The 12634-nt window shown below is 42.0% G+C and overlaps 1 protein-coding gene across 1 annotated transcript in view; it reads left to right on the top strand.

Moving 5' to 3' along the window:
* The window catches only part of HADH (hydroxyacyl-CoA dehydrogenase), a 32293-nt gene extending 21203 nt beyond the window's left edge, over positions 1–11090 (top strand). Inside the window, exons 5-8 of the mRNA XM_006272893.4 lie at positions 192–281; positions 3066–3138; positions 8311–8427; positions 10581–11090. Of these exons, the coding sequence (XP_006272955.1) occupies positions 192–281; positions 3066–3138; positions 8311–8427; positions 10581–10699 (399 nt within the window). The 3' untranslated portion in view covers positions 10700–11090. The remainder of the gene's footprint in view (positions 1–191; positions 282–3065; positions 3139–8310; positions 8428–10580) is intronic.
* The last annotated feature ends 1544 nt before the right edge of the window (positions 11091–12634 follow it).

The raw sequence follows: 12634 nt of genomic DNA, 5'->3' as shown, positions 1-12634 counted from the left end.
TAACCAGAACATTTTGATTTCAAAATGTGGAGTGTGCTTTAAATTAGGATTTCGTGTTCATTCCATGTATCACTGATTAGTTTAGTGTGACTGTTCCAGAGAACTTCCTGAATTGTCAATCTAATCACTGGTACAGCAGGAGGTGACAGAGAATCTGACATTCTAGCTGAATATGTTGGTTCTTTTGTTAGATTGTCAAGACACCAATGACCAGCCAAAAGACTTTTGAGTCGCTCGTGGATTTCACCAAAGCACTGGGAAAGACTGCAGTATCTTGCAAGGCAAGTAGACCCAGCAGAAGGAGTGATGTGCAATAATCAGAAGAGTTCAAGTGTGCTCATTATGAAAACTCTTCATCATTCAGGTGGTGTGTTTCCACATAAACTCATAGCATATGAACACAGGGAAAATTTTCTGCTCTGCTTCTGGCCCAGATTGTGCCTTCCCATGAAACAGCCCTATTGAAGGGAACATTTTGCTTTATTAAAAAAAAAAATCAGTGGAAGAAAGAGAGGCTCCAAATCTGTCATATTCTCCTTTGAATGGAGTGGCTCTGGCTGTCTTTTGGAAAATGGCAAACTAAGTGCAGATCAGAGATTATCATTTGCTGCCCCAGTTCACTCCAGTACTAGTCTCTCCAAAGGAGCAGAAAGCCTTTCCTATGGAATCCAGGCTTCCTTTCTTCTAAACCTTGAGGCACAACCAGGCTGTGTGTTGTGTTGCAGTTTGGTTCTCTACTGTGGATGTATATTGTTCCACTTCTACAGGAGTAAGACCAGTATTAGTTGTCACTGCTTCTTGCCACAGATTTTGTCCCTTGCCTCTAGGACAGTGCTTCCCAAAGTTTTCCTCAGCATGACTCCATTTATGACCCCATTTCCTCAGCATGGCCTCTCATTCCCAACCCGCAGCACCGCACAACCCCAGGTGCCCCTCAGTCCCCACCCACAGCCCCCTGGCCCTGCCAGTGCCCCTCACTCCCCCCCACTCAGCAGCGCCCAAGGCTGTTGGCAGGAGGCAGTAGCTGTTGCAGTCAGAGCAGAGTGCAGAGGCCGGTGCCCACCCCCAACCCTACCCAATCCCCTCCCCTGCGGGCAGCACAGCCGGAACAGAGCCTGGGGGAGTGGGGCGGAGATGCAGTGCTGCAGGCTTGGGGCTCCTTGCCCTGCTGCCATCCCACCACCAAGGTACTCTGCAGCCCAGTGGCCAGGACCTGACACAGGAGGGAGGGGGTGCCACGCTGTGCAGCCATGGTTGCCAAGCTAAGGTGACCCCTGCTCACCCAGCAACAGCGTGGGCACAACTCTGCGCCGCTGCAGCTGCTGCCGTGCCTCACCTTGGTGGCCATGGTGGTGCATCACTCCCTTTCACAGCGGGTCCCACCCGCTGGGCTGCAGTGGCGGGTCCTGCCTAGAGTTGGTCTGGCCCAGCTGCACCCCACTGTGGGTGCAGAAATAGAGAGCATATTTATTGTGAGCCCATCTGCTGATGTTGCAACCCTGTTTGGGGTTGTGACACCCACAGTTTGGGAACAGCTGCTATAGAGCACTTCTGGGGGCCAGGAGGTTAGGGGAATCATTGTCTAGTAATTAATGGTAGTCAGACTTTCAGGACATGCTATTTCCATCTGTACCACAGAATCACTTTGCAGTCCTGGCATGTTTTAAAATGTTTCAGTTTTCCACTCTCAAGTGTGGACAATCCTTGCTAAATCTGCCTTCTTTATCTACATTGTTTATAAAAGACTTTGTGTTCCATGAACGAAGGCCTCTGGAAGTATGACCTTAGGCCAGTTGTTTCACCCCTCTATAATTTAATTTTCCTCAGCCAGAAAATCAGATTGTACTACAATACAGTCTAGTTGTCAGTCTAGCCAGAAATATATATAGCTGCAGCAAACAGCTGCATGGGACTGTGCAAATGTACCAGCTGTTTGCTGTGGCTCTTATTTCAAAGGGCACCACTTCTCCGATTAATTGTGCAGACTGTGGCTGTGCTCCAGCTGATTGGAGAAGCAGCACCCTTTGAAGGAAAAGCTGCAGCAGGCAGCAGCTGAGCTGGAGTGGCTCATTCTTAATTCAACAACCCACCACAAACTAAGCAGGTTGCATGCCACCTGGACATCAGAAATCCAGGTTCTACTGTGTTCACTGCTCTTTGGAAAACGCTTTGAGTTCTGCAGAGTAGTATTAGATTAGATAGGAGTGGTATTACATATAACTATCTGAGAATGGTGGCAGCATATTTAATAAGCCTAGGATATGTAGTACTCCATATTTTTTATGTTCTCTTTCTTATCAGTATTCCTGATCTTGTGTCTGCATTTTTGATTATTATAGAAGCTTACATTAAAGCACGATCGTTATTGCATAGGAGTTAACTAGCTTCTGGTGCCTTCCTCATCCCAGATTGCCATCATATGCTTGTGGCATTGGTGTTCACTGTTGAAGTGATTATGCTGTCCTAGAAATTTGAATAAACAGCAAGAGCAGGCACATCTCTAGTAAGAAATATACTAGGAAGAATTTCTCTTCCTTAAGAACCCCCAAATCACTATTGGCAGAATTTTTCTAAATGGTAGATATTTTCTAAGAAGCAAAATTGCATTGTTTAAGGTGACTGAAGAGGTGGAGTGAGGCAGCTTTATGTTCATCAGTCATGCCTGCTCGCTGCTCCCCATTTCACAAAAACAGTTGAGTAAATCACATAGGGAGAAAAAGGGCCATCCAGAACAAAGTGAAACTTGCATCTCTATTCTATTAAATTTGCAGTACAATTTTGCTGGTGCAGATGACTTATTTAGAATTTTTCTGTCTCTCTTCTCCTATTTTACAGCCCTGCTTTTCTAAGCAGACTGTTTTTATTTACATGTGGACTTTTATGCAGGCCATTGTTCTATCTATTATTCAGCTCAAGCTGTGTTGGCTTCCTTCTCAGACCTGAATAAGGGCACCTTGTGCCCAAAAGCCTATGTGAATCTATCCCAACTATGCAGGTGGTCCAACAAAAGATATTACTCACAAAAATCCTTGTCTGTCTTTCTTAGATCTCAGTTTTTCTTACAGGATACTCCTGGATTTATTGTAAACCGTCTCCTAGTGCCATACCTGATGGAAGCAGTCCGGCTTTATGAGAGAGGTATTTGTCAGTGGCATTTACTTCAGGGGCTGTTGAAACGTTACTCTGCTAGACGTGCTGGGATTCTTACAGGCCTTTGCTTTCTTAAGTATTGGTGTAATGATAAAAAGGGGCTTGGGATCATGTCAAGTATTAGCCAATAAATGCAGCTGAAAGGACTTCCTATCCTCATTTCTAAAGGCTAAGTGATCTTTGATGCCGAGTTATCAATTCTAATTGCTTGTGGCACTTTTCTTGGGGTTCAGGAAGTGCTGAAGGTGTAGAAGTGATGGGAAGAGGTTATTGGGCTAGAAACCCTTCCAGCTTATTTTCTGCCCCATCCCCTAGTCTTAGTGCTTTGGGAACTTCTGTGGTAGGGCTTGTTGTTTTGTAATTGGATTCGGGGGGGTAAGAGGAAAAATGTATTTCTGGAGTCAGACCCAGTTAACTTTAAAAACGTAAATTGATTTATTTCTTTTTTAAGAGAAAAAAGCTAGCAATGTGTATGGATAAAGAGCAAGTTAGTGAGGGTAATTGTTATTATTTCAGGCATTCTGTTCATAGCTTCATGTTATTAAAAATATCGTTTCAAATGTTTTGTTTTTGAAAGCACCATTTCCTCGTAGATGAAAGCACTCCATTATCAGGATTGCAGCAAATATGCTTTAAATATTAAAAATCCCCTTTTATAGTTTATGGAAGTGATGGTTTGATCTGCAGGAAGCATTTAAATCAACACTACTTGTTTATCCATCAACAAATGTACCTAATTACATCTCAAAGGGAGAATAGAGCAAATTAAAGTGACTTGAAAGGCAAAGGATTGGGTGAGGGGGGACTTTTTCTTCTGCTAAAATATCACAATTTGGAATACAGTATGTGGGTGTTCTCGTGTGTTAAGGAGATGCCTTTGTTAAATGATATATTCTTCAGGAGACAGCAGATATTTTAGATTTAAAGAAAAAAATGACACACAATGTATATTAAAATCTGCTCTGCTTTGTTAAAACAGCAGTATTTTGATTTCAGCTCTCTTCTGTTTGGCCTTTTTTTGGTTGAAGATTACAAATTGCCTAGGCTCGTTAACATTTATTAATAGATTTTTAACTGTTTAAAAAGTCAGTTTAGGAAGTTGGTTGACATCATGCCATCGTTTGACTTAGATTCTCTGTAGCCGCATATTAAATATTTAATCATATCATAACCTTTGTGGTGATCCTCAGCTTAGTGGAGAATCTAGGGTATGTTCCTGACTATATTAAGCATGAAAAGGGTCAATCGTTGTATTCCTAAATCATTCAGAGTACTCATTGATTTAAAGACCCTGATCCATTTCTAGTTTTGCATAGGATTAATTCCACTAATGAGACAATGTAAACAATTATTTAAATAGGTGCTTTATTATGAGCATTTTACGTGGCAGTCTTTGTACTGAAAAACCAAGAACTCCAGTAAGTTAGGCTGGCTCATGTAGAATTCTATTGGTAGCCTAATGCTATGGCACAGTAGCGTTTTAGCATGTTTTTTTCTGTGCATGCTACTGTGTCATAGTATTAGGCTACTGCGCAGTTAGTGTCTTGTGTAGACCTGCCCACTGTTACCCTTCTAATCATAGTACTAATTTATTTAGTTCATTCATAGGACAGGGAGTACTCCTGCAGTTACGAACCTTACATTTCTGTATGTGGTCAGGTAGTAAAATGACTAAGAGAACAAAGGAAATGGACATGCTAATCTATGTAGAAGTAATTTGGTCAGCTTCCACCATTTACTTTTGTGTTGTGTTCAGTCGAGAGAATGGAATTTGGGTTCAAATTAAGCAGCTGCCAAAATTTCACTTTCTCTTCACGAAACCTACAGGTTAGTCTTACCCTATTTCAGAAGTCAGACACTAATCCCAAACTTTTCAACCTGATTATTACAGAGCATTGTGAAGTTGGAATGAATGAGTAAGAATGAAACCTACAGGCTGCGGAGCACTCCAAATTCCCATCAGCCTCAGTGGGAGTATAGGGCATTTTGCATTTCACAAGATCAGGACCTTTACGTTTTGTTTAGCTTTGAGCTTGATCCATTGTATTTGGAAGTTGATGGAAAGATTCCCATTTAATTCAGGAAGAGTCCTTGTTGGCTATCCCAGTGGACACTATTATTGTTGTTGGCCCACTTATTCTCATTGTTTCATAGTTGTTAGGGTTGGAAGGGACCTCAGTAGATCATCAAGTCTGACCCCCTGCCCTGAGCAGGAAAGAGCACTGGAGTCATATGACCCAAGCCAGGTGCTTGTCCAGTCTCCTCTTAAAAGACCCCCCTAGGTAGGGGAGAGTACCACCTCCCTTGAAAGCCCATTCCAGATTCTGGCAACCCTTACCATAAAGAAGTTCTTCCTGATGTCTAACCTAAATTTGCTCTCTAAGTTTGTGGCTGTTGTTCCTGGTTATTCCAAGGGGTGCCCTGGTAAGCAGAGTATCTCCTATTTCTTGCTCCCCCCCACCCCTGATTAATTTGTAAATGGCCACAAGATCCCCTCTCAGCCTTCTCTGGCAGAGGCTGAAGAGATCCAGGTCCCTCAATCTCTCCTCATAAGGCCTTACCTGCAGACACCTAACCATACAAGTGGTCTTCCTGTGGACCCTCTCATGGTTATCCACATCCCTCTTAAAGTTTGGTGCCCAGAACTGGACGCAGTACTCCAACTGCGGCCTGACCAATGCTGCATAGAGGGGGGACGTATCACTTCCCTGGACCTAACCTATTCATGCTGCACTTGCTAATGCATGACAGAGTGCAGTTAGCTTTACTGATTACTTAATCACATATTCATCTTGGAGTCAACTATGACTCTGAGATCCCTTTCTGCTGCTGTGCTGCTGAGAAGGTCATCCCCTGGCCTCTAGGTGTGTTGGTGATTCCTTCTCCCTAGATGTATCACTTTGCACTTGTCTTTGTTGAACGTCATCCTATTCTTTTCTGCCCACTTTTCCAACCTGTCCAGGTTCACCTGGATTCAATCCCTTTCCACTAGTGTGTTAACTTTACCCCATAATTTTGTGTCATTCACGAATTTGGACAGAGTGCTCTACTCACCTTTATCTAAATCGCTGATGAAGACATTGAATAGCACAGATCCAAGGACCAAGCCTTGGGGGACCCCACTTTCCACATCTTTCCAGGTTGATACTGATCCGTCCACCACCACTCTCTGGGTGTGACCCTTAACCAATTTGCCACCCATCTGACTGTGTAATCACCTATGTAACAGCAGCTCAGTTTGTTTATGAGAACAGGATGAGATATCATATTGAAGGCCTTCATAAAATCCAAGTAGATGATATCTGCCTCAACTTCTGCATCTAAGCATTTTGTGACCCAGTCATAAAAAGAAACAAGGTTAGTCAGGCAGGATCTACCTGCTATGAACCTGTGATGCTTGCCCTTCAGCATAATTTTTCCTGCTGGGCTCCCACAAATGTGATCTTTGATAATTTTTTCAAAGATTTTCCCAAGGATAGAGGTGACACTAACTGGTCTATAATTACCCAGAAACTCCTTCCTCCCCTTCTTGAAAATAGGGACCACATTGGCCCTTTTCCAGTCCTCTGGGACCTGACCTGAGCACCATGAGTTCTGCTCTGCTTTCCTCTTTTGATACCATATGAGGTATTTTGCTTGGATTCACACTATAAAGCTATATATCAAATGCCTCATGTCTCGCAACCTTGGCATTTTAATTAACATTCTTTCTTTTAAAAAAGCTCCAAATGTACACAATAACAGCAGAACAAGCTTGGGGTTTTCTTTTGGATTTTTTTTGTTTGCATGCTTGCTTGATTTTATAAAACCTACTCTGAACAGATTTTGCTTAGTTATTTGTAACTTATTTGCAAAACTGAGCAATTTATGAAAAGGATTATCTGACATGCTTGTCTGTGATAGCAGAGGACTGAATTCAGTGGCCCACAATGTCTCTTTCTATCCTATATTAATAAATTAACTTCAACTGTATGTTCCACTTACCTCATGCAACTGGGAAAAGAAGTTTGCTGTCAGACACCCCTTCTCTTCTTACTACAATCATAGAATCATAGAGCTGGAAGGGATCTCAGGTGGTCATCTCAGGAGGGCTGGACCCCATGATTTCATGAGGTCCCTTCCAGCCCTAAACTTCTGTGACTCTAGTCCAACCCCCTGCTCAAAGCAGGATCATCCCCAACTAGATCATCCCAGCCAAGCTTTTGTCTAGCCAGGCCTTAAAAACATCCAAGAATGGAGGTTCCACAATCTCTCTGGGTAACCTGTTCCAGTGTTTTACTACCCTCCTAGTGGAAAATTGTTCCTAACATCTAACCTAAACTTCCTTTGCTGCAACTTGAGATCGTTGCTCCTTGTTTTGTTATCTCCAACCACTGAGAACAGGCTAGCTCCATCCTCTTTCGAACTCCCCTTCAGACTGGTTGAAGGCTGCAGTAATTCTGCCCTGGTCTTAACTTAAAAATTCTCTGCTGGGCTGAGAGGCTGAATTGTCCTTTTTCCTTACCTGTAATCTTGAATAGATTAAAGTTACCTGTATTAGACCTTCTGCTTTTTTTGCCATGACTGCCGCTGCCTCTTGTCTTGCTAGTTTGCTGTGGCTGATGTAATCTTTTGTATCACAGCCCTCCTTCCAACTGCAGCCCAGTAGCCTCTATTGAAACAAGTAATGCAACAGAGAAAGTCAGTAAAAATGAGAAATGGGCCCACAGACTGCTGTGGGAAAGGCCCAGCTTTGTACTCTTTATTTTACAATCACCTGTCTGAGCCTGCTGTGCTTACTGAGTCTCCATATTTTAGCATGTGACCTCCCATGGATCTGTGAATTTTAATTGGCTCCTGGAATTTTCTCATAGGTCTAATGTGTGGGTCCATGAATTTGGCCTCAATCTGTCCTTGAGAATGGTTAGGATGACAGTCGGTGGTATTTTCTATACCATTCAGTATTTACAAGCTTATATATCTGCTGATAACTGTACACGTACAGTGTTGAAGTAAGCATACAGCAAATCCGTTATGAATCCCTGTTTTAGTGGATGTAGTACGTGCAAAGACTTCTGTGAAGAGCTGCACAGCATGAAATAGCACTGTTAATTATTTATAAGTGATGGCAAGTAGATGCAGAATCTTCTCTGTTCATCAAAGTGTCAATCTTTTTTCTAGGAGATGCATCAAAGGAAGATATCGATATTGCTATGAAACTTGGGGCTGGCTATCCCATGGGTCCATTTGAACTGCTGGACTATGTTGGGTTGGATACCAGTAAATACATTATAGATGGTACTGCATATATGTTTTTCTTCTTTCATAGCTAAATTGTAAGTGGATGTGGGCACTCAAGTCTGACTCAAGTTACTTTAAGATGAGCTTAAGTGACTTTGTCATTTAAGGATTAAGGACCCCCCCCCCAAAAGTCCTGGTCGATCAGTCAGCCTCAGGAACAACACACCTCAGTGTTTTCAAAGGCAGGCATGTAAGATGCAGGGAAGGAGTTTGACAAGTGGCTGCTTTTAGGCTCCCTTTGGGTGTATTGGTTTCCTGTAGCAGTGGCCACCAGTGGTGCAGCAGCATTGCTATCAAGTTGCTAATGTTGCCAAGGCTCAGGCTTTGAGCAGATTTTCATGACTTAGTACAGTTACCTGAGCCCTAGTAATCAGTGTTACTTCTACCATGGCAGTAGCTGCACAATTATAGATCATTGCTGGCATAAAGGTACTGAATTTCTAGTGGAGATCAGGCCACAATATGTTCTTGAGTTGACAGAAACAGGAAAAGAAGGTGATCTGCTAAACTGGTTCCTTTCCTCCATCAAGAATGCAAGGAGAAGTAGTGTCGCTCACTATTAAACTTCTCCCAAACTTCTGGTTTTCTTGTGTGTTACTAACATTTCCTTGGAGAAATGGTACACGTACACATGATTTGAAATAAGAAACCTTCTGACCCAAGCAGTCAGAGAAGCCTTGCCAAATGGTTTGTATGTGTTATTTGGCAGAGAGAAACCCACCTCCTTAGAATGGATATGGTAACTGCAACTCATGTCAGGTGCCAATTAGGGAAATGGATTTTACTCTACATAAAAGCAAGTCAGTAGCTCTTGAGGGCTAAAGTGACCAAATGTGGTGGTGGCAGTTCTTGAAGTAATTGAAAAGTATAAAGCTGGTATGAGGTTCAGAGAGAGATGTGACAGGAATTACAGCATGGCAGGGACATACGTGTTCTGAATGCAGGTTTGTATTAACTGGAGTCAGTCATACAAGGGAACTTACACATTTACTGTGGAATTGAGTGTGTCCTCTTCATTTGAAGGTAAGCACCATCCTAGTAGGGAGGTGAAAAGATTGGGGAGGGGAAAAATAATGAGGAAACCTTAAAAGGGGTCAAAATCCTTAGTTTACACACATCCTGGTACCATATAAGGGAAATGGAGGTGACCTTTGCAGGCCGTCTCAAATTAGACACTTTGTCAAGGTGATCTCTGTGGGATCTTGGAGGTTATATACCTTGTCTTCAGCTTTTGGGTAGCAGGGGCTTAGATAAGGAACATCTTTCATGACACCAGCTCTCAAGTACATGGTAGATTTATAGGGCAGAGGAGCCTTTCCTTTCTCCTTTTTTGATATATATTTGAATACTGGGTTGGTCCTGGACTTGTCTTTTCTCATCAGAAATAGGGGGCTGCATTAATGGAAGGAGAAGTAAATAATGATAAATTGTCTGAGGACAAGAATTTAAATGGCTTGGACATGTTCATTTGATGTTTTGAAAGGGTCTGCCTCAGATTAAACTTCCTTTCAGAAAGTACACTCCAGTGAATTGCTTTCCCCCTAGTCAAAACTTTGGTTCAAGGTTAAGTGTTCTAATTGTGACTGTTGCTTTCACTCTTGCCTTTCTCATCCTCTTGTTTTAACTACTTTGTGTTATGAAGACTCTCCTTGGTGTTTCAGCTGGTTAGGGACCACTGGGTAAACACCTTTAGTGTTGTGTATAATACACTGTGGGAGCACTACACATTGCCATACAGTGACATTGCTACGGTGTTGTGCTATACTATTTCTTTTTGGAAGTACTAAAGCACAGCGCAGTATGGGTAGTTACTGCACTGTGCACATGGTGCACATGTAGATTTTGCTGCTATGGTGATGTAGCAGCACACTATAACCGGGGAGCACGCCACTATGGCGACATAGCTGGCGAGCACGTGTAGACACATGGTCGCTATGTTGCTGTAACACACCGTACGGCAACATAGCATGTCGCTACTTCACCATCGGCTGCCATGTAAATCCGCCCTGTGTAACTAATTGCTGGGGTTGATCCTAATTGATCTCTGCTCCATGGAAGGAGTACTTTGTGCCCCTGACATTCTGTCAAACCATATTCTTTGCAAATAATAAGAAACACCCCTAATCTTCATCCCTCCTCTCTCCCACTAGGGTGGTATATGTCAGAGCCAGACAATCCTCTTTTTGCTCCCAGCCCACTGCTGAACAAACTGGTAGAGGAGAAGAAGCTGGGTAAGAAGACTGGAGAAGGATTTTACAAATACAAATGAAGTCCAATGGATGGGAAGTGTCACGCCGTCCATATAAGCATGTGCCACTTGCAGTTCCCATCTTGCGCGTGGATTCTGTTTGATCAAGCCGTTCCTAGGACGGCATGGGTTGTTCTGTGCACTTAGATAATGATCTGTCTCTGAACTGAGTGATTGTTCTAGTTAACAGTTTCTGTACTGAGAGCTGATTTAGTCTCTTAATTTTTCCTGTAATTTGGAAAGCTTTACACATACAGTGCCTTCATGTAGATGTTGATCTTTCAGAAGCAAGATGTTTTACTTCTTTTGCAGACAAAATGACAGTGGAATTCATGTATTTGAACAGTTTGTTATATTAACGGGGTAAAAAAACCACATTTTCATGAAAATAAAATTGTTATTCTGTATGGAATGCACTGGCTTTCAGTTGATGTACTTGGTTTTAGTCCACAGGGTGGCAGTCTTTCTGCAGTTTAGAAGGTAAATAGGGTGAAATGCAATGGCTCATTCTGTTCTGACACTTTTAAGTGATAGTGCCGTTCTTAGTAAGGTACACTTGCACTGTGAGCAGATTTATTTTTAGGACTTTCCTGTTTCTAAACAATAATTTTGAAATGGTTTTTACTCTTGGGTTGTTTGGGTTTTTGTTTTTGTTTTGTTTTGGTTTTTGTTTGTAGCTTCTTTGGAATAAAGCTGTGTACTACTGTGTTTAAAGTAATATTAATTATTTGTATTGCAGTAGTGCCTAGGGTTCCAATCCTGGATCAAGGGCGTCATTGTACAAAATGCTGTACAAACATATAACTGAGTGTGTTCCTGCCCTGAAGAATTTGGAAAGTACATGGACTTGTTTTAACTAGCTAGAATAGGACATTTGTGAAGACCTTGCTGGACTCCCATAACCTAGTTTTATTTGCTGGCATTTTGGAAGAGAAATGTGGTCATTTTTAGTCACTCTTCCTTTGCCACAGTACTACAGTTTTCTTCTGCAGAGCAACTCATGCTTGAGGCAAGATATTTGTTGTAACGGGTCCTTGGCTTTGCAGCTTTGTTTCCCCTGGGCTCATCAGGGTTTGGATTTGTTAATATTTTGAATATGCTGCAAAGCCCACCTTTCTTCAGACTGTTGTGAAACAGGTAGGCTGAAGGCCGGAGCACTAAGTGCATTAGCATCCCTTTTGTTTTTTGTACGTGTCCAATCTATAGGGTAAATGCTTACAGCTACGTTTTAATTCTTTCCACACAAGAACTAAGCCTCTCGGCTTCCTCTCCTCAGATAAGAAAACTGAGGCTGGCAGATTTAAGGTAAGGGGTTTCTTTCCCCTGGGGAGATGCAGGAAACTTTAGAGCCAGGAATAGAAGTCATTGACTTCACAAAGGGCTAGGATTTCATTCTGGATCACCTCACTACTTGTCATTTCCCTTAAAAAGAATAGCATCAGACTAAACCAATACTAATGAAAATAAACTTTTCTACCTGTCTCTTTGCTGATGACACGTTACGTTGTTAAAATTGGAAGAATTTTTTAAATACAGTTTACTTGCTCTTTCAGCTTGGTGCTCAAAGTAAAGGAAGTCAGGTTCCCTTTAAGGATCTCAGTGCTGCAGTGTTTGAATTGCAAATGTTGGAGAGGGAGAGAGCTTCAAAACAACTGTTTCCATTAGTAATTAAAAATGGGAACGCTTATACTGCTCTTGTGTTCTGTGAAAGCTTATTTTTTTACAAAATCAACAAAAATTGGGCCAAATTTGAATTGATGGTGTCTCCTTTAATCAGAAGATCGTCTTTCCTTTTAATTTCAAAAGGCTTATGTTTAAAGCACTGCATGAGCTATTTAATAATGAATTTAGCCATTTTTTTTACCAGTAAATGCGATATTTTGAGAAAACAAACTTTTCTCTAAAATGATATTTTCTTTTTCAGCAGTTCTAACAGGTACCGTATGTGCACATATG

Source organism: Alligator mississippiensis, chromosome 2 (assembly GCF_030867095.1).
Source record: "Alligator mississippiensis isolate rAllMis1 chromosome 2, rAllMis1, whole genome shotgun sequence".
In the NCBI taxonomy this organism is placed as follows: Eukaryota; Metazoa; Chordata; order Crocodylia; family Alligatoridae; genus Alligator; species Alligator mississippiensis.
Note: the sequence above shows the minus strand (reverse complement) of the source record. Positions and strands in the feature narration are given on the sequence as shown.